We start from the raw sequence: 26,280 nt of genomic DNA, 5'->3' as shown, positions 1-26,280 counted from the left end.
CCATCTCGTTTCGGTATAGAAGGAAGCCCAGAGATGAGGTTATCATGAATCAAAAGAGACATATGGTGCAACTGTTGTGAAATGTATCCTTGTTGTATTTCGCTGGCGTCTTGTGTAATGTTCTCCTCTCTCCCTTTGTCTCTCTCTGCTTGGTTGCAGGCTCACCGGTCGAGGCTCAAGGTTCAACAGACACAGACGGGGAGAACATGACTCACAGACCTGTGCCAGATCTTGGCATGGGGCCACTGGCAGCCTCACCCCTACCAGGCCCTCTGATGCCCCAGTGAAACATGACCGAGAGGCTGTGAGGCTAGGATAGCCACCCCGTCCCGACAATACTCTCAACAGTTCCCCTAAACTCTCCATCCTGCCCCACCATGCTGCGTTTCCTGCCTCTGAAGCTGGGTCGTCTCTACCGTTGTCTGAAGCTTCTGCTGGTGGTGGGTCTGTTTGTTATCCTCCTGATGAACACCCACAACCTGTTCGCCTCCTTCCAGAAAAATGAGCTGACGGACCGCCGCTTCATCAACCTCAACAAGTGCCCCGCCTGCTTCGGCACCAGCTGGTGCAGGAAGTTCATGAACGGCCAGGTGTCTTTCGAGACCTGGGGACGCCTGCGCTTCCTGGATGTCTTCAACGTCAAGAACGTGTACTTCGCCCAGTACGGAGAGCCGCGCGAGGGGACGAGGCGCGTGGTGCTCAAACGCCTGGGATCCAATCAGGAGCTGGCGGACATCGACCAGAAGATCTGTAAGAGAGCTACTGGCCGTCCGCGCTGCGACCTCATCCAGGCCATATACAAGACGGAGTTCGCCAGGCTGAACGGGGACGTGAGGCTGCTGACCCCTGAGGTGGTAGAGGGCTGGTCTGACCTGGTGCACTGCCCCTCCCAGAGGCTGCTGGACAGGGTGGTGCGACGTTATGCCGAAACCAAAGACTCTGGCAGCTTCCTGCTGAAGAACCTGAAGGACACCGAGAGGATGCAGTTACTGATGACCCTGGCCTTCAACCCTGAGCCCCTCCTACTACAGGTAGGAACTAAGGCCTTTTTAATTCCCTGTTCTCTTCTCGTGTTTCCTCTGTGTTACTGTTTCCTATTGGTTATTACCTTCTGATTGAGATGCAGTGTTAAGCCTGCTGACATGTTTTAGAGAAGCCAGGTGCCAGTTATACTGTTAGGTCTTTTCCCAGAGCTCTACAGTGTGAGAATTTCACCAGAATGTTCAGCTTAAAAATGTACGTGTATAAACTAGGCTTGGGCAGTATACCGTATACTGGGATATTGTATAAACTAGGCTTGGGCAGTATGCCGTATACTGGGGTATTGTATAAACTAGGCTTGGGCAGTATGCCGTATACTGGGGTATTGTATAAACTAGGCTTGGGCAGTATGCCGTATACTGGGGTATTGTATAAACTAGGCTTGGGCAGTATGCCGTATACTGGGGTATTGTATAAACTAGGCTTGGGCAGTATGCCGTATACTGGGGTATTGTATAAACTAGGCTTGGGCAGTATACCGTACATACCGTATACTGGGGTATTATATAAACTAGGCTTGGGCAGTATACCGTACATACCGTATACTGGGGTATTGTATAAACTAGGCTTGGGCAGTATACCGTACATACCGTATACTGGGGTATTGTATAAACTAGGCTTGGGCAGTATGCCGTATACTGGGGTATTGTATAAACTAGGCTTGGGCAGTATACCGTACATACCGTATACTGGGGTATTGTATAAACTAGGCTTGGGCAGTATGCCGTATACTGGGGTATTGTATAAACTAGGCTTGGGCAGTATACCGTACATACCGTATACTGGGGTATTGTATAAACTAGGCTTGGGCAGTATACTGTACATACCCTAAACTGGGGTATTGTATAAACTAGGCTTGGGCAGTATGCCGTATACTGGGGTATTGTATAAACTAGGCTTGGGCAGTATGCCGTATACTGGGGTATTGTATAAACTAGGCTTGGGCAGTATGCCGTATACTGGGGTATTGTATAAACTAGGCTTGGGCAGTATGCCGTATACTGGGGTATTGTATAAACTAGGCTTGGGCAGTATGCCGTATACTGGGGTATTGTATAAACTAGGCTTGGGCAGTATGCCGTATACTGGGGTATTGTATAAACTAGGCTTGGGCAGTATACTGGGGTATTGTATAAACTAGGCTTGGGCAGTATACCGTATACTGGGGTATTGTATAAACTAGGCTTGGGCAGTATGCCGTATACTGGGGTATTGTATAAACTAGGCTTGGGCAGTACACCGTACATACCGTATACTGGGGTATTGTATAAACTAGGCTTGGGCAGCATACCGTACATACCGTATACTGGGGTATTGTATAAACTAGGCTTGGGCAGTATACCGTACATACCGTATACTGGGGTATTGTATAAACTAGGCTTGGGCAGTATACCGTACATACCGTATACTGGGGTATTGTATAAACTAGGCTTGGCAGTATGCCGTATACTGGGGTATTGTATAAACTAGGCTTGGGCAGTATACCGTACATACCGTATACTGGGGTATTGTATAAACTAGGCTTGGGCAGTATACTGTACATACCCTATACTGGGGTATTGTATAAACTAGGCTTGGGCAGTATGCCGTATACTGGGGTATTGTATAAACTAGGCTTGGGCAGTATGCCGTATACTGGGGTATTGTATAAACTAGGCTTGGGCAGTATGCCGTATACTGGGGTATTGTATAAACTAGGCTTGGGCAGTATGCCGTATACTGGGGTATTGTATAAACTAGGCTTGGGCAGTATGCCGTATACTGGGGTATTGTATAAACTAGGCTTGGGCAGTATGTCGTATACTGGGGTATTGTATAAACTAGGCTTGGGCAGTATACTGGGGTATTGTATAAACTAGGCTTGGGCAGTCTACCGTATACTGGGGTATTGTATAAACTAGGCTTGGGCAGTATACCGTATACTGGGGTATTGTATAAACTAGGCTTGGGCAGTATGCCGTATACTGGGGTATTGTATAAACTAGGCTTGGGCAGTACACCGTACATACCGTATACTGGGGTATTGTATAAACTAGGCTTGGGCAGCATACCGTACATACCGTATACTGGGGTATTGTATAAACTAGGCTTGGGCAGTATACCGTACATACCGTATACTGGGGTATTGTATAAACTAGGCTTGGGCAGTATACCGTACATACCGTATACTGGGGTATTGTATAAACTAGGCTTGGGCAGTATACCGTACATACCGTATACTGGGGTATTGTATAAACTAGGCTTGGGCAGTATACCGTACATACCGTATACTGGGGTATTGTATAAACTAGGCTTGGGCAGTATGCCGTATACTGGGGTATTGTATAAACTAGGCTTGGGCAGTATACCGTACATACCCTATACTGGGGTATTGTATAAACTAGGCTTGGGCAGAATACCGTACATACCGTATACTGGGGTATTGTATAAACTAGGCTTGGGCAGTATACCGTACATACCCAATACTGGGGTATTGTATAAACTAGGCTTGAGCAGTATACCGTATAAACTAGGCTTGGGCAGTATACCGTACATACCGTATACTGGGGTATTTAGAAAACGCCACGGGATGGTTTTTCAATACCGTTGAAACTATTTATTTTGAAGTTTCTTTATTTCTACACAGTACCAGTCAAAGGTTTGGACACCTACTCATTCAAGGGTTTTTATTTATTTTTACTGTTTTCTTATTTCTCTCAAATGTTGTGTAGAAATGTGTGTACATCCCTGTTAGTGAGCATTTCTCCTTTGCCAAGATAATCCATCCACCTGACAGGTGTGGCAAATCAAGAAGTAGGTTAAACAGCATGATCATTACAAAGGTGCACCTTGTGCTGGGGACAATAAAAGGCCACTTTAAAATGTGCAGTTTTGTCGCTTCCAACACTCCCTCGCTACATATTCGTTGCCAGACCCACTGGCTCCAGGTCATCTACAAGTCCATGCTAGGTAAAGCTCCGCCTTATCTCAGTTCACTGGTCACGATGGCAACACCCACCCGTAGCACGCGCTCCAGCAGGTGTATCTCACTGATCATCCCTAAAGCCAACACCTCATTTGGCCGCCTTTCGTTCCAGTTCTCTGCTGCCTGTGACTGGAACGAATTGCAAAAATCGCTGAAGTTGGAGACTTATCTCCCTCACCAACTTCAAACATCTGCTATCTGAGCAGCTAACCGATCGCTGCAGCTGTACATAGTCTATCGGTAAATAGCCCACCCATTTTTACCTACCTCATCCCCATACTGTTTTTATTTATTTTCTTTCCTGCTCTTTTGCACACCAGTATCTCTACCTGCACATGTTCATCTGATCATTTATCACTCCAGTGTTAATCTGCTAAATTGTAATTATTCGCCTACCTCCTCATGCCTTTTGCACACAATGTATATAGACTCCCCTTTTTTCTACTGTGTTATTGACTTGTTAATTGTTTACTCCATGTGTAACTCTGTGTTGTCTGTTCACACTGCTATGCTTTATCTTGGCCAGGTCGCAGTTGCAAATGAGAACTTGTTCTCAACTAGCCTACCTGGTTAAATAAAGGTGTTCTCAACTAGCCTACCTGTTTAAATAAAGGTGTTCTCAACTAGCCTACCTGGTTAAATAAAGGTGTTCTCAACTAGCCTACCTGGTTAAATAAAGGTGTTCTCAACTAGCCTACCTGGTTAAATAAAGGTGTTCTCTACTGGCCTACCTGGTTAAATAAAGGTGTTCTCAACTAGCCTACCTGGTTAAATAAAGGTGTTCTCAACTAGCCTACCTGGTTAAATAAAGGTGTTCTCAACTAGCCTACCTGGTTAAATAAAGGTGTTCTCAACTAGCCAACCTGGTTAAATAAAGGTGTTCTCAACTAGCCTACCTGGTTAAATAAAGGTGTTCTCAACTAGCCTACCTGGTTAAATAAAGGTGTTCTCAACTAGCCTACCTGGTTAAATAAAGGTGTTCTCAACTAGCCTACCTGGTTAAATAAAGGTGTTCTCAACTAGCCTACCTGGTTAAATAAAGGTGTTCTCAACTAGCCTACCTGGTTAAATAAAGGTGTTCTCAACTAGCCTACCTGGTTAAATAAAGGTGTTCTCAACTTACCTACCTGGTTAAATAAAGGTGTTCTCAACTAGCCTACCTGGTTAAATAAAGGTGTTCTCAACTAGCCTACCTGGTTAAATAAAGGTGTTCTCAACTGGCCTACCTGGTTAAATAAAGGTGTTCTCAACTAGCCAACCTGGTTAAATAAAGGTGTTCTCAACTGGCCTACCTGGTTAAATAAAGGTGTTCTCAACTAGCCAACCTGGTTAAATAAAGGTGTTCTCAACTAGCCTACCTGGTTAAATAAAGGTGTTCTGAACTAGCCTACCTGGTTAAATAAAGGTGTTCTGAACTAGCCTACCTGGTTAAATAAAGGTGTTCTGAACTAGCCTACCTGGTTAAATAAACGTGTTCTGAACTAGCCTACCTGGTTAAATAAAGGTGTTCTCAACTAGCCTACCTGGTTAAATAAAGGTGTTCTGAACTAGCCTACCTGGTTAAATAAAGGTGTTCTCAACTAGCCTACCTGGTTAAATAAAGGTGTTCTGAACTAGCCTACCTGGTTAAATAAAGGTGTTCTGAACTAGCCTACCTGGTTAAATAAAGGTGTTCTGAACTAGCCTACCTGGTTAAATAAAGGTGTTCTGAACTAGCCTACCTGGTTAAATAAAGGTGTTCTGAACTAGCCTACCTGGTTAAATAAAGGTGTTCTGAACTAGCCTACCTGGTTAAATAAAGGTGTTCTGAACTAGCCTACCTGGTTAAATAAAGGTGAAATAAAAATAAAGTTGTTTAAAAAAAAAAAGAAGGAATTTGGCAGTAAGTCCAACCGGCCTCACAACCAGAGACCACGTTTAACCACTCCAGCCCAGGACCTCCACATCCTTTTTCTTCACCCCTGGAATCGTCTGTAAACTCATTCTGATTGGCTGGGTCTGGCTCCCCAGTGGGTGGGCCTATGCCCTCCCAGGCCCAGCCATTGCTGCGCCCCTGTCCAGTCATGTATTTATTAGACTGTTAGAATGGTGACGCATCATTAACTGAATATGTCAAGTTGGCTTTAAGGCCTACGTTTTTTTTCACTAGGAATGACAGTTGTTAGTCCACTATTTATCAAGCCTTGGTGCTTATGCTTGGGCACCTTGCAGGTTGATATGCATCTGATGCATATGCTAAAGATGACGCTTCGCTAGCGGGTACTGATAGGCTGAAAGGCCAGGAGGTTCTAGTGTTGAAGGTGCAGGAAACCCTTCTGCCCTGAGGGGGCTCTGCAGGAAAGCCTTCTGCCCTGAGGGGGCTCTGCAGGAAAGCCTTCTGCCCTGAGGGGGCTCTGCAGGAAAGCCTTCTGCCCTGAGGGGGCTCTGCAGGAAAGCCTTCTGCCCTGAGGGGGCTCTGCAGGAAAGCCTTCTGCCCTGAGGGGGCTCTGCAGGAAAGCCTTCTGCCCTGAGGGGGCTCTGCAGGAAACCCTTCTGCCCTGAGGGGGCTGTCAGTCAGGAGAGGAACAGAACAGGGCTCTATTAGGACCTGATCTAGACAGTCACTACCAGCTGGTAGGATGGATAACCTACGGGGGCAACTAGTCTAATGACGGACGACCTACGGGGGCAACTAGTCTAAATGACGGACGACCTACGGGGGCAACTAGTCTAAATGACGGATGACCTACGGGGGCAACTAGTCTCAATGACGGACGACCAACGGGGGCAACTAGTCAAATCAAATCAAATCAAATTTATTTATATAGCCCTTCGTACATCAGCTGATATCTCAAAGTGCTGTACAGAAACCCAGCCTAAAACCCCAAACAGCAAGCAATGCAGGTGTAGAAGCACGGTGGCTAGGAAAAACTCCCTAGAAAGGCCAAAACCTAGGAAGAAACCTAGAGAGGAACCAGGCTATGTGGGGTGGCCAGTCCTCTTCTGGCTGTGCCGGGTGGAGATTATAACAAAACATGGTCAAGATGTTCAAATGTTCATAAATGACCAGCATGGTCGAATAATAATAAGGCAGAATAGTTGAAACTGGAGCAGCAGCACAGTCAGGTGGACTGGGGACAGCAAGGAGTCATCATGTCAGGTATTCCTGGGGCATGGTCCTAGGGCTCAGGTCCTCCGAGAGAGAGAAAGAAAGAGAGAATTAGAGAGATCATATGTGGGATGGCCTAGTCTAGTCTAAATGACGGACGACCTACGGGGGCAACTAGTCTAAATGACGGACGACCTACGGGGGCAACTAGTCTAAATGACGGACGACCAACGGGGGCAACTAGTCTAAATGACGGACGACCTACTGGGGCAACTAGTCTAAATGACGGATGACCTACGGGGGCAACGAGTCTAAATGATGGATGACCTACGGGGGCAACGAGTCTAAATGACGGACGACCTACGGGGGCAACGAGTCTAAATGACGGACGACCTACGGGGGCAACTAGTCTAAATGACGGACGACCTACGGGGGAAACTAGTCTAAATGACGGACGACCTACGGGGGCAACTAGTCTAAATGACGGATGACCTACGGGGGCAACGAGTCTAAATGACGGACGACCTACGGGGGCAACGAGTCTCAATGACGGACGACCTACGGGGGCAACTAGTCTAAATGACGGACGACCTACGGGGGCAACGAGTCTCAATGACGGATGACCTACGGGGGCAACTAGTCTAAATGACGGACGACCTACGGGGGCAACGAGTCTCAATGACGGATGACCTACGGGGGCAACTAGTCTCAATGACGGATGACCTATGGGGGGGGCTACTACCCCCTCCCTCCCGTTTCACGGCCTTCCCCCACCCTGCTGCAGCACACAGCAGCAGTCTCCCAAGTCAGACAGCAAACAAGTTCCCACATTTTAAAATAAATAAATAAAAAAATAAAAAAAACACGTATTTTCAACTATCTGGAGAGAAAAAAAATGTAATGGTTATTATTTGAAGTAAACAGGGACATAGTGTACAGTGCCAAACCTTCTGTAAATTACAGGGGAGGTAGCTTCCTTCCTCTGCCAGAGATCGTTAGCCTTAGCCACTTAGCATCAATCAGACCCACCTCATAACCAACCTGCAACTTGTTCATCGAAATACGTCCTCCAATATATGAGGAAGTGTTATGGAGTGCTGTGGTGGGGCCTTCCTCTGAAGGGCAGGGATTTGCCTAGTTAGACCTACTGAGTTACTGCATATTTACAGTAAATGGAGGACAGGTTTGATTTATTCAAAGTGGGATGGTGTGTGAGTAAAACTGAAGCCAATCCATAGACTATTTCTGTGTCTTCCCTTTCAACAGTATACAGTAGCACAGTGTTAACGCAGGTCCTGGGTACCCACAAGGTTATCCATTTAGTTACTAAAATCTTCACCTATTTGAGTTCCCAGGACCTGGATTGGAAAACACTGCAGGACCACTTCTGCAATCTCTCTGACTGACCGGGGGTTAGTTGGAGGCGGGGGTTAGTTGGAGGCGGGGGTTAGTTGGAGGCGGGGGTTAGTTGGAGGCGGGGGTTAGTTGGAGGCGGCGGGTTAGTTGGAGGCGGCGGGTTAGTTGGAGGCGGCGGGTTAGTTGGAGGCGGCGGGTTAGTTGGAGGCGGCGGGTTAGTTGGAGGCGGCGGGTTAGTTGGAGGCGGCGGGTTAGTTGGAGTCGGCGGGTTAGTTGGAGGCGGGGGTTAGTTGGAGGCGGGGGTTGAATACTTTCAATTGGCGGAAGCCGTCATTGGCAACGTCCATATTTAAATGTTTTTTATGCATCTAGAGTCCTCTGTCTATCTCTGACCTGGGTTCTAGAGCCCTCTATCTATCTCTGACCTGGGTTCTAGAGTCCTCCATCTCTCTGACCTGGGTTCTAGAGTCCTCTATCTATCTCTGACCTGGGTTCTAGAGTCCTCTATCTATCTCTGACCTGGGTTCTAGAGTCCTCTATCTAACTCTGACCTGGGTTCTAGAGTCCTCTATCTATCGCTGACCTGGGTTCTAGAGTCCTCTATCTATCTCTGACCTGGGTTCTAGAGTCCTCTATCTAACTCTGACCTGGGTTCTAGAGTCCTCTATCTAACTCTGACCTGGGTTCTAGAGTCCTCTATCTATCTCTGACCTGGGTTCTAGAGTCCTCTATCTATCTCTGACCTGGGTTCTAGAGTCCTCTATCTATCGCTGACCTGGGTTCTAGAGTCCTCTGTCTATCTCTGACCTGGGTTCTAGAGTCCTCTATCTAACTCTGACCTGGGTTCTGTCATCCCTGTACCGTATGGTGTTATCCCCTGTCATCCCTGTATCATCCTGCATGTCCAGATTACGTAATATATATGGCCCCACTCTCCACATCAATTTCCCCTCCCCCCGGTGATTTACAAGCAACTAATCAATTGCAATTTCATTTGGCATTGACCATATCTCGTGACGGGTTGGGACAATAATGGGCCTAGCCTGTGTAGACTTTCAATATTGTGATGTGACCTCCAATCCCTCACTCAGCCCCCTACACCTCCAGACATCTGGAAGGACAAAGACCAGATCAGTCCTTTAGTTAAGCCAATCTGTCAAATCTGATTAGCCTTGTGTGGTCCGTCTCTCTCTCTCTATCCCTCTTCCTCTAGCCGTCTTTCTCTCTATCCCTCTTCCTCTATCCGTCTCTCTCGCTCTCTCTCTATCCCTCTTCCTCTATCCGTCTCTCTCTCTCTCTCTCTATCCCTCTTCCTCTATCCGTCTCTCTCTCTCTCTCCATCCTCTTGTGTCCGCTCTAGAAACCTTTGCGTTGCGGATTATTCCATCAGCGTTTTATGGCCATTATACCTCGGCTCCGAGGCTTGGTGAATCATCTCCTGTCCTCATCTTACAGACACATTTCAACTCTACCATCTTGTGTTTACTGGTGGTCATGAGTAATGGATCAGGGTGGGAACTGTGGGCAGGAGAGGAACCCTGGGGGTCCCTGGGACGGAGACGAGATGAGTGGCTCGTGGGCAGACAGGGTCCAGTATATGTTGGGGAGAGGCACCTCGGGGCTGTTTTTAATGACCTTTGACTGTTCAGAGTCCTTGCGCTGCTCGGGGTCATTGAGTCAAAAAGGAGAACATTTTCTGAGAGACTGTGTGGGGGAGGGAGGCGAACAGTTAGCAGCACTAAAACCATCAATATTTAAACGCTGTAATGGGTCTGTTCTGTTTCCAGCTACAGGCTGTAATGGGTCTGTTCTGTTTCCAGCTACAGGCTGTAATGGGTCTGTTCTGTTTCCAGCTACAGGCTGTAATGGGTCTGTTCTGTTTCCAGCTACAGGCTGTAATGGGTCTGGTCTGTTCTGTTTCCAGCTACAGGCTGTAATGGGTCTGTTCTGTTTCCAGCTACAGGCTGTAATGGGTCTGTTCTGTTTCCAGCTACAGGCTGTAATGGGTCTGGTCTGTTCTGTTTCCAGCTACAGGCTGTAATGGGTCTGTTCTGTTTCCAGCTACAGGCTGTAATGGGTCTGTTGTGTTTCTAAGGGGATTTTTTTTTTCTCCCACTGACACTGTCTGTCTGTCCGTCTGGTCTGGTCTGGTCTGGTCCGGTCCGGTCCGGTCCGGTCCCAAAGGGTAGGTACTAGAGGTTTGATTGATTAATCGGAATGGCCGATTTAATTAGGGATGGTTTTCATAACAATCGGAAATCGTTATTTTTGCGCGACGATTAAAAAAAATACAAATATAATACATTTATTTTTTTGAAATTTATTTTTTTATACCTTTTATTTAACCAGGCAAGTCAGTTAAGAACACATTCTTATTTACAATGACGGCCTAGGAACAGTGGGTTAACTGCCTTGTTCAGGGGCAGAACGACAGATTTGTACCATGTCAGCTTGGGGGATTCAATCTTGCAACGTTACAGTTAACTAGTCCAACGCAATAACGACCTGCCTCTCTCTCGTTGCACTCCACAAGGAGACTGTTACGCGAATGCAATCAATCATAATCACTAGTTAACTACACATGGTTGATGATATTACTAGATATTATCTAGCGTGTCCTGCGTTGCGTATAATCTGACTGAGCATACAAGCATCTAAGTATCTGACTGAGCAGTGTTAGGCAGAAGCAGGCGCGTAAACATTCATTCAAACAGCACTTTCGTGCGTTTTGCCAGCAGCTCTTCGTTGTGCATCAAGCATTGCGCTGTTTATGACTTCAAGCCTATCAACTCCCGAGATGAGGCTGGTGTAACCGAAGTGAAATGGCTAGCTAGTTAGCGCACGCCAACTAGAGGGACGGAAGCTATACTGTTACACTGGCAATACTAAAGTGCCTATAAGAACATCCAATAATCAAAGGTTAATGAAATACAAATGGTATAGAGAGAAATAGTCCTATAATTCCTATAATAACTACAACCTAAAACTTCTTACCTGGGAATATTGAAGACTCATGTTAAAAGGAACCACCAACTTTCATATGTTCTCATGTTCTGAGCAAGGAACTGAAACGTTAGCTTTCTTACATGGCACATATTGCACTTTTACTTTCTTCTCCCACACTTAGTTTTCCCATGAATTAAACCAAATTGAACATGATTTTATTGATGTATTATATTAAGTTAAAATAAGTGTTCATTTAGTATTGTTGTAATTGTCATTATTCAGAATTTACAAAAATTAAAAAATCGTCCAATTAATCGGTATCAGCTTTTTTATGGTCCTCCAATAATCGGTATTGGTATCGGCGTTGACACACCATAATCGGTCGACCTCTACCCTAGACCAGGGCTCTCTAACCTTAATCCTGGAGTGCTACCATCCTGTAGGTTTTTGTTCCAACCCTAATCTAACAAACCGGCCTTACATTAAGAACAATTTACCCCTCGTTTCCAAGCATGTGACTGTGGTAGCTCTTTGAACCGAAGCCTTGTCTGCTCAGTCAAGCCCATCAAAACCGAAGCCTTGTCTGCTCAGTCAAGCCCACAATAGGACATGACAGGCCCTAGGGCACAGTTTCCCAAACTCGGTCCTGGGGACCCCAGGGGGAGCATGTTTTGTTTTTTGCACTAGAACTACACAGCCGATTTAAATAATCCACTAATCCTCAAGGTTTGACCATTTGATTCAGCTGTGTACTGTTAAGGTAAAACGTGCTACCCTTTGGGTCCAAAGGACTGAGTTTGGGAAACGTTGCACGAGGGGTTAATAAGTCAGTAACTGAGTGTACAAAACAGTAATATTGAGTTGCAACCCCTTTCTCCCTCAGAACAGCCTCATTGCGTCAGTACATGGACTCTACAAGGTGTTGAAAGTGCAGGGATGCTGGTCCATGTTGGCTCCAATGCTTCCCACTGTTGTCAAGTTGGCTGGATGTCCTTTGGGTGGTGGACCATTCTAGGAGTTAACATGGCCACTATAGGACATGACAGGCCCCTAGGCGTTAACATGACAGGCCCCTAGGCGTTAACATGACAGGCCCCTAGGCGTTAACATGACAGGCCCCTAGGCGTTAACATGACAGGCCCCTAGGCGTTAACATGACAGGCCCCTAGGCGTTAACATGACAGGCCCCTAGGCGTTAACATGACAGGCCCCTAGGGGTTAACATGACAGGCCCCTAGGGGTTAACATGACAGGCCCCTAGGGGTTAACATGACAGGCCCCTAGGGGTTAACATGACAGGCCCCTAGGGGTTAACATGACAGGCCCCTAGGGGTTAACATGACAGGCCCCTAGGGGTTAACATGACAGGCCCCTAGGGGTTAACATGACAGGCCCCTAGGGGTTAACATGACAGGCCCCTAGGGGTTAACATGACAGGCCCTAGGCGTTAACATGACAGGCCCCTAGGCGTTAACATGACAGGCCCCGGGGGTTAACATGACAGGCCCCGGGGGTTAACATGACAGGCCCCGGGGGTTAACATGACAGGCCCCAGGGGTTAACATGGTCACTATAGGACATGACAGGCCCTAGGAGTTAACATGGTCACTATAGGACCTGACAGGCCCTAGGGGTTAACATGACCGGCCCTAGGAGTTAACATGACAGGCCCTAGGCGTTAACACGGTCACTGTAGGACCTGTATGGTTAACTCATCTCTTCCAGACAATCTGTTCTTCAGATGCCATCCCCATCCTCCCCCTCACCAAACCTGACATGGAGATACACTACCTGCCCCAATTCATAGTGCCAACTGTAAAGTTTGGTGGAGGAGGAATAATGGTCTTTGGCTGTTTTCAAATAATGGCTGGGGCTGTTTTTCATGATTCGGACTAGGTCCTTTAGTTCCAATGAAGGGAAATCTTAACGCTACAGCATACAATGACATTCTAGATGATTCTGTGCTTCAAACTTTGTGGCAACAGTTTGAGGAAGGCCCTTTCCTGTTTCAGCATGAGAATACTCCCGTGCACAAAGCGAGGTCCATACAGAAATAGTTTGTTGAGATTGGTGTGGAAGAACTTCACTGCCCTGCATTGAGCCCTGACCTCAACCCCATTGAACACCTTTGGAATGAATTGGAACTCCGACTTGCGAGCCAGGCCTAATCGCCCAACATCAGTGTCCGACCTCACTAATGCTCTTGTTGCTGAATGGAAGCAAGTCCCCTCATCAATGTTCCAACATCTAGTGGAAAACCTTCCCAGAAGAGTGGAGGCTGTTATAGCATCAATGTTCCAACATCTAGTAGAAAGCCTTTCCAGAAGAGTGGAGGCTGTTATATCAGCAATGTTCCAACATCTAGTGGAAAGCCTTCCCAGAAGAGTGGAGGCTGTTATAGCAGCAAAGGAGGGACCAACTCCATATTAATGCCAATGATTTTGGAATGAGATGTTGGACGAGCAGGTGTCCACATACTTTTGTTGTATAGCAGTACACTTTCTTTCAATGTCCTCACTTCTCTCCAATGAATAAATTGGCGTCTAACACTGGAACCGAACCGAAGGAGAGAGCCTGGGAGAGAGCCTGGGAGAGAGCCTGGAACCGAACCGAAGGAGAGAGCCTGGGAGAGAGCCTGGGAGAGAGCCGAAAAGATAGGGGGATAAAGAGGTAGGAAAGAAAGGCAGAAAACTGAAGTAGGCAGTCTGTCTCGACACGACCCCAGCTCAAATTATCCTCCCAATATTCTTTCGACAGAGGCAACGTTCCCAGAGCGCTGAACAAACACACCGCCGTGCTGTTTGCATTTCTAAAAGGACATCTCGTGCTCCGTTGTTTGATTTTAATGAGCGTTGGTGTAATCTAATATACATGCTTATCCTTATTCATGTAACAGAACCAAAGTAAGCCACATAAACCTCGATGTCGAGGATGCTAGGTCAGGTCTGTTTATTGGTAGAGCAAAGCCCTTGTTTGATTTGGAATCGTGACAGCGACTGTTCGTCCTGCTCGCTTGTTGTCCAAGTCTCCAACCTCTCCTGTCCCTCGATGGTTGAGGTCCACTGTCTGTCTGAATAGTATTCACATTGCTACTAGTGTGGCTCCAGACGCTGTGAATTACACGAGGGGCTTGTGTAACGGTGCTTAACCCAGGCTCTCATGCTCCCAAAGCCCCTTTCGTTATTCTGTAGGGTCTTTGTGTACTGACTGAATCATGTTAGGAGTTATCTTGGCTTGAAAACCCCTCTAAGGCTCGGCAATATATCAAGTTCATTCGGATTTTAATGTTTTAGCTCGATATTCCAAATGCCTGTATACCAAGAATTTATGTTGTTTTTTTGTGTGTGTTTTTCTGAGCGTTTTCCGCTTGTTCTCTTGTTGTATTTTTCGTCTCATCTTCTTCGCTCCTTCTGTGCTGTGTTCACCTTCCCATTTATACACACAACAACCCTCTCCCCCTGCTACACACACCAAGCCCCTCCCCCTGCTACTCACACCAAGCCCCTCCCCCTTCTACTCACACCAAGCCCCTCCCCCTGCTACTCACACCAATGTTCGCCTTCCCATTTATACGCACACCAAGCCCCTCCCCCTGCTACACACACCAAGCCCCTCCCCCTGCTACTCACACCAAGCCCCTCCCCCTGCTACTCACACCAAGCCCCTCCCCCTGCTACTCACACCAAGCCCCTCCCCCTGCTACTCACACCAATGTTCACCTTCCCATTTATACGCACACCAAGCCCCTCCCCCTTCTACTCACACCAAGCCCCTCCCCCTGCTACACACACCAAGCCCCTCCCCCTTCTACTCACACCAATGTTCACCTACCCCCTCCTACTCACACCAAGCCCCTCCCCCTGCTTCTCACACCAATGTTCACCTTCCCCTGTTTATGTCTCAACTCTTCAAACTGCCTGCGGAGCTGACGCTACTAAAACGGGAGTATCAATGAACATTGATTCTGGAAAAGGAATGCTCAGTTTGTCGTGAGCGGTAGCGCTAGCAGCCTTTTAGCCAAAGACTGTTTTACTAGCTGTCTAGTCTGTGTTTTATAAATGTGCAATAAGAACAAAACAGTATTTATATTAGTAACTGGCAACTGGTTCTCATGCTGAGAAAAACATCCGAACAGAGTGGACAGGCTAGCTAGCCTGCTGCTCAAACTGTTGGAAACGAACAGCAGGATGTGTTCATAACAATTCAACTGTTCTACCTTGTTATCTAGCAGATAGATCCACGTTGACTCAACTTGAAATGTAAAAGATTAGCTGGCTAATCACTAGCGCCTGGGCTAATCACTAGGGCCTGGGCTAATCACTAGGGCCTGGGCTAATCACTAGCGCCTGGGCTAATCACTAGGGCCTGGGCTAATCACTAGGGCCTGGGCTAATCACTAGGGCCTGGGCTAATCACTAGGGCCTGGGCTAATTACTAGGGCCTGGGCTAATCACTAGGGCCTGGGCTAATCACTAGCGCCTGGGCTAATCACTAGGGCCTGGACTAATCACTAGCGCCTGGGCTAATCACTAGGGCCTGGGCTAATCACTAGTGCCTGGGCTAATCACTAGGGCCTGGGCTAATCACTAGCGCCTGGGCTAATCACTAGGGCCTGGGCTAATCACTAGGGCCTGGGCTAATCACTAGGGCCTGGGCTAATCACTAGGGCCTGGGCTAATCACTAGGGCCTGGGCTAATCACTAGCGCCTGGGCTAATCACTAGGGCCTGGGCTAATCACTAGCGCCTGGGCTAATCACTAGGGCCTGGGCTAATCACTAGCGCCTGGGCTAATCACTAGCGCCTGGGCTAATCACTAGGGCCTGGGCTAATCACTAGGGCCTGGGCTAATCACTAGCGGTTTGAAATGCAGTGTATTTTACTTTTAATTGCACAACAAATCTTATTTGGTGAAACATTTTTTTTTTATCCGCTTTTGGAAAGTATTCAGACCCCTTGACTTTCCACATTTTGTTACGTTACAGAATTATTCTAAAATGATAAAGGTTAAAAACAACATTTTAATTAAATCTACACACACTACCCATAATGACCAAAGCAAAAAACAGGTTTTTAGAAATGTTTGCAAATGTATTACAAATAAACTGAAGTATCACAATTAGAATAAGTATTCAGACCCTTTAGTCAGTATTTTGTTGAAGATACTTTGGCCACGAATACAACCTTGAGTCTTCTTTGGCATTACGCTACAAGCTTGGCACACCTGTATTTGGGGAGTTTTTCCCATTCACCTCTGCAGATCCTCTCAAGCTCTATCAGGTTGGATGGGGAGCGTTGCTGCACAGCTACAGTGCCTTGCGAAAGTATTCGGCCCCCTTGAACTTTGCGACCTTTTGCCACATTTCAGGCTTCAAACATAAAGATATAAAACTGTATTTTTTTGTGAAGAATCAACAACAAGTGGGACACAATCATGAAGTGGAACAACATTTATTGGATATTTCAAACTTTTTTAACAAATCAAAAACTGAAAAATTGGGCGTGCAAAATTATTCAGCCCCCTTAAGTTAATACTTTGTAGCGCCACCTTTTGCTGCGATTACAGCTGTAGGTCGCTTGGGGTATGTCTATCAGTTTTGCACATCGAGAGACTGAATTTTTTTCCCATTCCTCCTTGCAAAACAGCTCGAGCTCAGTGAGGTTGGATGGAGAGCATTTGTGAACAGCAGTTTTCAGTTCTTTCCACAGATTCTCGATTGGATTCAGGTCTGGACTGACTTGGCCATTCTAACACCTGGATATGTTTATTATTATTTGAACCATTCCATTGTAGATTTTGCTTTATGTTTTGGATCATTGTCTTGTTGGAAGACAAATCTCCGTCCCAGTCTCAGGTCTTTTGCAGACTCCATCAGGTTTTCTTCCAGAATGGTCCTGTATTTGGCTCCATCCATCTTCCCATCAATTTTAACCATCTTCCCTGTCCCTGCTGAAGAAAAGCAGGCCCAAACCATGATGCTGCCACCACCATGTTTGACAGTGGGGATGGTGTGTTCAGCTGTGTTGCTTTTGCGCCAAACATAACGTTTTGCATTGTTGCCAAAAAGTTCAATTTTCGTTTCATCTGACCAGAGCACCTTCTTCCACATGTTTGGTGTGTCTCCCAGGTGGCTTGTGGCAAACTTTAAACAACACTTTTTATGGATATCTTTAAGAAATGGCTTTCTTCTTGCCACTCTTCCATGAAGGCCAGATTTGTGCAATATATTGTTGTCCTATGGACAGAGTCTCCCACCTCAGCTGTAGATCTCTGCAGTTCATCCAGAGTGATCATGGGCCTCTTGGCTGCATCTCTGATCAGTCTTCTCCTTGTATGAGCTGAAAGTTTAGAGGGACGGCCAGGTCTTGGTAGATTTGCAGTGGTCTGATACTCCTTCCATTTCAATATTATCGCTTGCACAGTGCTCCTTGAGGTGTTTAAAGCTTGGGAAATCTTTTTGTATCCAAATACGGCTTTAAACTTCTTCACAACAGTATCTCGGACCTGCCTGGTGTGTTCCTTGTTCTTCATGATGCTCTCTGCGCTTTTAACGGACCTCTGAGACACTCACAGTGCAGGTGCATTTATACGGAGACTTGATTACACACAGATGGATTGTATTTATCATCATTAGTCATTTAGGTCAACATTGGATCATTCAGAGATCCTCACTGAACTTCTGGAGAGAGTTTGCTGCACTGAAAGTAAAGAGGCTGAATAATTTTACACGCCCAATTATCCAGTTTTTGATTTGTTAAAAAAGTTTGAAATATCCAATAAATGTCGTTCCACTTCATGATTGTGTCCCACTTGTTGTTGATTCTTCACAAAAAAATACAGTTTTATATCTTTATGTTTGAAGCCTGAAATGTGGCAAAAGGTCGCAAAGTTCAAGGGGGCCGAATACTTTCGCAAGGCACTGTATCTTCTGGTCTCTCCAGAGATGGTTGATCGGGTTCAAGTCCGGGCTCTGGTTGGGCCACTCAAGGACATTCCCGAAGGCACTACTGCATTGTCTTGGCTGTGCTTAGGGTCGTTGTCCTGTTGGAAGGTGAACCTTCGCCTCAGTCTGAGGTCCTGAGCGCTCTGGAGCAGGTTTTCATCAAGGATCTCTCTGTACTTTGCTCCGTTCATCTTTCCCTCAATCCTGACTAGTCTCCCAGTCCCTGCAGCTGAAAAACATTCCCACAGCATGATGCTGCCACCACCGTGCTTCACCGTAGGGATTGTGCAAGGTTTCCTTGAGACGTGCTGCGTGGCATTCAGGCCAAAGAGTTCAATCTTCGTTTCATCAGACCAGAGAATCTTGTTTCTCATGGTCTGAGAGTCCTTTTATGTGCCTTTTGGCAAACTTCAAGCAGGCTGTTGTGTCTTTTACTTTGGAATGACTTCCATCTGGCCACTCTTCCATAAAGGCCTGGTTGGTGAAGTGCTACAGCCATTGTCCTTCTGGAATGTTCTCCCATCTCCACAGAGCAACTCTGGAGCTCTGTCAGAGTGACCATCAGGTTCTTGGTCATCTGGCTGGGCGGCCAGCTCTAGGAAGAGTCTTTATGGTTCCAAACTTCTTCCATTTAAGAATGATGGAGGCCACTGTGTTCTTGGGGACCTTCAATGCTGCAGAAATGTTTTGGTACCCTTCCCCAGATCTGTGCCTCGACACAATCCTGTCTCGGAGCTCAACTGACAATTCCTTTGACCTCATGGCTTTGTTTTTGCTCTGACGTGCACTGTCAACTTTGGGACCTTTATATAGACAGGTGTGTGCCTTTCCAAATCATCTCCAATCAATTGAATTTACCGCAGGTGGACTCCCAGTCAAGTTGTAGAAACATCACAAGGCTGATCAATAGAAACGGGATGCACCTGAGCTCTATTTCGAGTCTCATACCAAAGAGTCTGAATACTTATGTAAATATAGTGTTTCTGTTTGATTTATTTATAATAAATGTACTAACATTTCTAAAAACCTGTTTTCACTTTGTCATTGTGAGGGATTGTGATGTCATTGTGAGGTATTGTGATGTCATTGTGAGGTATTGTGATGTCATTGTGAGGTATTGTGATTTCATTGTGAGGGATTGATGTCATTGTGAGGTGTTGTGATGTCATTGTGAGGGGTTGTGATGTCATTGTGAGGGATTGTGATGTCATTGTGAGGTGTTGTGATGTCATTGTGAGGTATTGTGAGGTACTTCTGTGTAGATTGATGAGGAAGGAATCATTTCTTTGAATGAGGATTTAATACATTTTAGAATAAGGCTGTAACATAACAATATGTGGAAAAATGAAAGCGGTCTGGAATACATTTCCGAATGCTCTGCATATCGTGAATCGCCCATAAGTTTGAGGTCATATCGCCCTACTCCCCTCGTGAGAAGGGGGAGACGGGGGAGCAGAACCCTGGTGGTATAATCTCTCCTGTTTTGAATGAATGGGCCAGACGGCAGCTCACATTACGTTCTTATTCCCCCGACACACGGCACGCCATGGCAGCTCACATTACGTTCTTATTCCCCCGACACACGGCACGCCATGGCAGCTCTCTTTGGTTAGGTAAATATTGTGGTTGCTCCTGTAGCCTCTATCACTCTAGCCCCCCCCCCCCAGCTGTTTCTCTCCTGCGCTTCGCTCCTAGCAGCTTTGTTTCCTCCCCCCCCCCCCCACAGCTCTCCAGCCCCGGAGAGGACGACCCCAATCATTGCTCCTGTCTCCCCCCAGTTGGTGTGTTTTTCTATAAGGCCAGGTTAACAAGGGCTCCCCTCCAGAGGAAGACACATCCTAAATGGCACCTTGTTCTCTATTTGGAGCAGTGCTTTTAACCAGGCTCTACAGTGGGGCAAAAAAGTATTTAGTCAGCCACCAATTGTGCAAGTTCTCCCACTTAAAAAGGTGAGAGGCCTGTAATTTTAATCATAGGTACACTTCAACTATGACAGACAAAATGAGAAAAAAAAAAAAATCCCATTGTAGGATTTTCAGGTAACGAGTGGAGGACAGAGGAGCCTCTTAAAGAAGAAGTTACAGGTCTGTGAGAGCCAGAAATCTTGCTTATTTCCCCCCATAATTTGCGAATAAATTCATTTAAAAATCCTACAATGTGATTTTCTGGATTTTCTTTTCTCATTTTGTCTGTCATAGTTGAAGTGTACCTATGATGAAAATTACAGGCCTCTCATCTTTTTAAGTGGGAGAACTTGCACAATTGGTGGCTGACTAAATAAATTTTTGCCCCACTGTATGTAGTTCACCCATTAATGGCTCTGGTCAAAAGTAGTGCACTTTATAAGGAATAGGGTGCTATTGTATTTATTTACTGCTACCTCTCCGTCTGAGAGAATCATCTGATAAACGCTCTATGATATGGTGCTACCGGCTAGCAATAGCGTTCAACCCTTGGTGGGGGAGGGAGAGGGAGAGAGAGAGAGGGAGGGAGAGGGGGAGAATATGCTTCCAGTCCTTTCTTCGGCTGATATTAAAAAACTCTCCATTTGATGACGGGTACAATACGTCTCATCGCTCTGTAGCCTTCATTTATATAAGAAACCAGATGCACGGCTAGCTTTTCTGTTTTGTCAACTCTCAGCCCTCAGGTCTGGAGCCAAGTTCCTGCCATGCTCGGTCTGCTTTTAGCCCGGTGGCCTGGACCGCCACCTACCTTGAGAGTACACACACACTCACACACACACACACTCACACACACACACACACACACCTAATACTGTTCAAACAGGGATTTATGAGATGGCTAGATGCACTGTGGCTTAGAGCAGGTTGGTCGGGGCCCAAAGTTTCAAGTGTCTGCCAAATCCAGAGTCTAAGGAACCTGACTCGGCATGCTACCATTCCTCATCCTCTGTGTCTATCTCCCTCGGTCCCCCTCGGTCTTGGTCCCCCTCGGTCTCATCTACCCTTGGTCTCCAGTGTCTAAGGAGCCTGACTCGGCATGCTACCATTCCTCATCCTGCTCTCATTCTCTCTGTAGAAGAGAATGGAGGAGGGGAGAGGGGCTCTCTGTCTTTCTGTTTCTTTGTCTCTCTCTCTGTCTCTCTCTGTCTTGCTCTCTGTCTCTCTGTCTCTCTATCAATTTTTCCACTCTGCCTCTCACACATACATATCATATTTGCTGCCAGCTTTGTCTAGGCCCTCCCTTCTCTCTCTCACACACGTACACAAACTTCTCACTGACTATGTTACTGAATCCCACGTATGCATTATGCCAGGAGGGAGAGAGAAAGGGGAGAGGGGGGGGGGGTGATGTCTGTCTGCCAGGGAGACAAGAAGAGAAGTTGTTAAACTGTGTGAGAGGTAGCTGGCTGCTGGACCAGACTGCACAAAAGGAATACCTATGTGAGAATGCTATTCATTGACGACAGCTCAGCGTTCAACACTATAGTACCCTCAAAGTTCATCACTAAGCTAAGGATCCTGGGACTAAACACCTCCCTCTGCAACTGGAGCCTGGACTTCCTGACGGGCCGCCCCCAGGTGGTAAGGGTAGGTAGCAACACATCTGCCACGCTAATCCTCAATACTGGAGCCCCCCAGGGGTGCGTGCTCGGTCCCCTCCTCTACTCCCTGTTCACCCACGACTGCATGGCCAGGCACAACTCCGATACCATCATTAAGTTTGCAGACGACAAAACGGCTGTAGGCCTGATCACCGACAACGACGAGACGGCCTGTAGGGAGGAGGTCAGAGACCTGGCTGGGTAGTGCCAGAATAACAACCTACAGTGCCTTGCGAAAGTATTCGGCCCCCTTGAACTTTGTGACCTTTTGCCACATTTCAGGCTTCAAACATAAAGATATAAAACTGTATTTTTTTGTGAAGAATCAACAACAAGTGGGACACAATCATGAAGTGGAACAACATTTATTGGATATTTCAAACTTTTTTAACAAATCAAAAACTGAAAAATTGGGCGTGCAAAATTATTCAGCCCCCTTAAGTTAATACTTTGTAGCGCCACCTTTTGCTGCGATTACAGCTGTAGGTCGCTTGGGGTATGTCTATCAGTTTTGCACATCGAGAGACTGAATTTTTTTCCCATTCCTCCTTGCAAAACAGCTCGAGCTCAGTGAGGTTGGATGGAGAGCATTTGTGAACAGCAGTTTTCAGTTCTTTTCACAGATTCTCGATTGGATTCAGGTCTGGACTTTGACTTGGCCATTCTAACACCTGGATATGTTTATTTTTGAACCATTCCATTGTAGATTTTGCTTTATGTTTTGGATCATTGTCTTGTTGGAAGACAAATCTCTGTCCCAGTCTCAGGTCTTTTGCAGACTCCATCAGGTTTTCTTCCAGAATGGTCCTGTATTTGGCTCCATTCATCTTCCCATCAATTTTAACCATCTTCCCTGTCCCTGCTGAAGAAAAGCAGGCCCAAACCATGATGCTGCCACCACCATGTTTGACAGTGGGGATGGTGTGTTCAGGGTGATGAGCTGTGTTGCTTTTATGCCAAACATAACGTTTTGCATTGTTGCCAAAAAGTTCAATTTTGGTTTCATCTGACCAGAGCACCTTCTTCCACATGTTTGGTGTGTCTCCCAGGTGGCTTGTGGCAAACTTTAAACAACACTTTTTATGGATATCTTTAAGAAATGGCTTTCTTCTTGCCACTCTTCCATAAAGGCCAGATTTGTGCAATATACGACTGATTGTTGTCCTATGGACAGAGTCTCCCACCTCAGCTGTAGATCTCTGCAGTTCATCCAGAGTGATCATGGGCCTCTTGGCTGCATCTCTGATCAGTCTTCTCCTTGTATGAGCTGAAAGTTTAGAGGGACGGCCAGGTCTTGGTAGATTTGCAGTGGTCTGATACTCCTTCCATTTCAATATTATCGCTTGCACAGTGCTCCTTGGGATGTTTAAAGCTTGGGAAATATTTTTGTATCCAAATCCGGCTTTAAACTTCTTCACAACAGTATCTCGGACCTGCCTGGTGTGTTCCTTGTTCTTCATGATGCTCTCTGCGCTTTTAACGGACCTCTGAGACTATCACAGTGCAGGTGCATTTACACGGAGACTTGATTACACACAGGTGGATTGTATTTATCATCATTAGTCATTTAGGTCAACATTGGATCATTCAGAGATCCTCACTGAACTTCTGGAGAGAGTTTGCTGCACTGAAAGTAAAGGGGCTGAATAATTTTGCACGCCCAATTATCCAGTTTTTGATTTTTTTTTAAAGTTTGAAATATCCAATAAATGTCGTTCCACTTCATGATTGTGTCCCACTTGTTGTTGATTCTTCACAAAAAAATACAGTTTTATATCTTTATGTTTGAAGCCTGAAATGTGGCAAAAGGTCGCAAAGTTCAAGGGGTGCGAATACTTTCGCAAGGCACTGTATCTCTCCATGTAACCAAGACTAAAGAGATGACTACAGGAAAAGGAGGACTGAGCATGCCCCCATTCTCATCGACGGGACTGTAGTTGAGCAGGTTGAGCGCTTCAAGTTCCTTGGTGTCCACATCACCAACAAACTAGATTGGTCCAAACACACCAAGACAGTCGTGAAGAGGGCACGACAAAGCCTATTCCCCCTCAGGAAACTAAAAAGATTTGACATGGGACCTGAGATCCTCAAAAGGTTCTACAGCTGCAACATCGAGAGCATCCTGACTGGTTGCATCACTGCCTGGTACGGAAACTGCTCGGCATCCGACCGCAAGGCACTACAGAGGGTAGTGTGTACGGCCCAGTACATCACTGGGGCTAAGCTGCCTGCCATCCAGGACCTCTACACCAGGCGGTGTCAGAGGAAGGCCCTAACAACTGTCAAAGACCCCAGCCACCCCAGTCATAGACTGTTCTCTCTACAACCACATGGCAAGCGGTACCGGAGTGCCAAGTCTAGGACAAAAGGGCTTCTCAACAGTTTTTACACCCAAGCCATAAGACTCCTGAACAGGCAATCAAATGGCTACCCAGACTATTTGCAGTGTGTCCTGCCACCCCCCAACCCCTCTTTGACACTGCTGCTACTCTCTGCTTATCATATAAGCATAGCCTCATTAACTATACATTCATGTACATACTACCTAAATTAGTCCGACCAACCAGTGCTCCCGCACACTGGCTAACCGGCCTATCTGCATTTTGTCCCACCCACCACCCGCCAACACCTCTTTTTACGCTACTGCTACTCTCTGTTTATCATATATGCATAGTCACTTTAACCATATCTACATGTACATACTACCTCAATCAGTCTGACTAACCGGTGTCTGTATGGAGCCTCTCTACTGTATATAGCCTCTCTACTGTATATAGCTTCTCTACTGTATATAGCCTCTCTACTGTATATAGCCTCTCTACTGTATATAGCCTCTCTACTGTATATAGTCTCTCTACTGTATATAGCTTCTCTACTGTATATAGCCTCTCTACTGTATATAGCCTCTCTACTGTATGTAGCCTCTACTGTATATAGCCTCTCTACTGTATATAAACTCTGTACTGTATATAGCCTCTCTACTGTATATAGCCTCTCTACTGTATATAGCCTCTCTACGGTATATAGCCTCTCTACGGTATATAGCCTCTCTACTGTATATAGCCTCTCTACTGTATATAGCCTCTCTACTGTATATAGCCTCTCTACTGTATATAGCCTCTCTACTGTATATAGCCTCTCTACTGTATATAGCCCCTCTACTGTATATAGCCTCTCTACTGTATATAGCCCCTCTACTGTATATAGCCCCTCTACTGTATATAGCCCCTCTACTGTATATAGCCTCTCTACTGTATAGAGCCTCTCTACTGTATATAGCCTCTCTACTGTATATAGTGCTATATATATATTTTTACTGTTTTATTTCTTTACTTACCTAACACCTTTTTTGCACTGTTGGTTAGGGGCTCGTAAGTCAGCATTTCACTGTAAGGTCTACTACACCTGTTGTATTCAGCATTTCACTGTAAGGTCTACTACACCTGTTGTATTCAGCATTTCACTGTAAGGTCTACTACACCTGTTGTATTCAGCATTTCACTGTAAGGTCTACTACACCTGTTGTATTCAGCATTTCACTGTGAGGTCTACTACACCTGTTGTATTCAGCATTTCACTGTGAGGTCTACTACACCTGTTGTATTCAGCATTTCACTGTCAGGTCTACTACACCTGTTGTATTCAGCATTTCACTGTCAGGTCTACTACACCTGTTGTATTCAGCATTTCACTGTAAGGTCTACTACACCTGTTGTATTCAGCATTTCACTGTAAGGTCTACTACACCTGTTGTATTCAGCATTTCACTGTGAGGTCTACTACACCTGTTGTATTCAGCATTTCACTGTGAGGTCTACTACACCTGTTGTATTCAGCATTTCACTGTAAGGTGAAACACCTGTTGTAATTCAGCATTTCACTGTAAGGTGAAACACCTGTTGTATTCGGCGCACGTGACAAATCAACTTTGATTTGATGTGACGTGTGACTGTCTCATGACGTACAACCGTCGCTTTACGGAGAAAATGCTCTTTTTTTCCTTTTTTGTTTTCACTCCTGTTGACTCCAAGTCCACTTGTTGGCCGCTGACAAGCATTGTGATTCTACAAGTAGAAACGACAGGTTCTTCGCTGCCGGGTCGACACGCAGCGGGGTTCCGCTCTTCTTCAGGCGAGAACAAAGAATGGCCTCCCACTGTGATGAGAACCTATCGGCAGTCTAACGGCAGTCAGATTCTCTGTGTTTCATGCTTTACACTAACGGTGTAGGAGTTAAGAGAGAGAAAAGGCCAAGCGTTTTTAAGAAGCTGACAGGGTACCAGACAAGGATCTCACCACACCCTTCAGTCATACAGTGTTTGTCAGGAGACTCGTTTTAAAGCCTGTTTCAGTCATCGCACGGTGTCTAATGGGT

General features: G+C 46.1%; 1 protein-coding gene across 1 annotated transcript in view; it reads left to right on the top strand.

Annotated features, from left to right (window-relative positions):
- The window catches only part of LOC139420125 (divergent protein kinase domain 2A-like), a 76,967-nt gene that overhangs the window by 14,099 nt on the left and 36,588 nt on the right, over positions 1–26,280 (top strand). Inside the window, exon 2 of the mRNA XM_071169866.1 lies at positions 160–1,031. Coding sequence (XP_071025967.1) covers positions 378–1,031 — 654 coding nt within the window. The 5' untranslated portion in view covers positions 160–377. The remainder of the gene's footprint in view (positions 1–159; positions 1,032–26,280) is intronic.

The sequence above is a fragment of the Oncorhynchus clarkii genome, chromosome 11, assembly GCF_045791955.1.
Source record: "Oncorhynchus clarkii lewisi isolate Uvic-CL-2024 chromosome 11, UVic_Ocla_1.0, whole genome shotgun sequence".
Taxonomy (NCBI): Eukaryota; Metazoa; Chordata; class Actinopteri; order Salmoniformes; family Salmonidae; genus Oncorhynchus; species Oncorhynchus clarkii.
The sequence above is the reverse complement of the archived record's forward strand: the minus strand, read 5'-3'. Positions and strand labels throughout refer to the sequence as shown.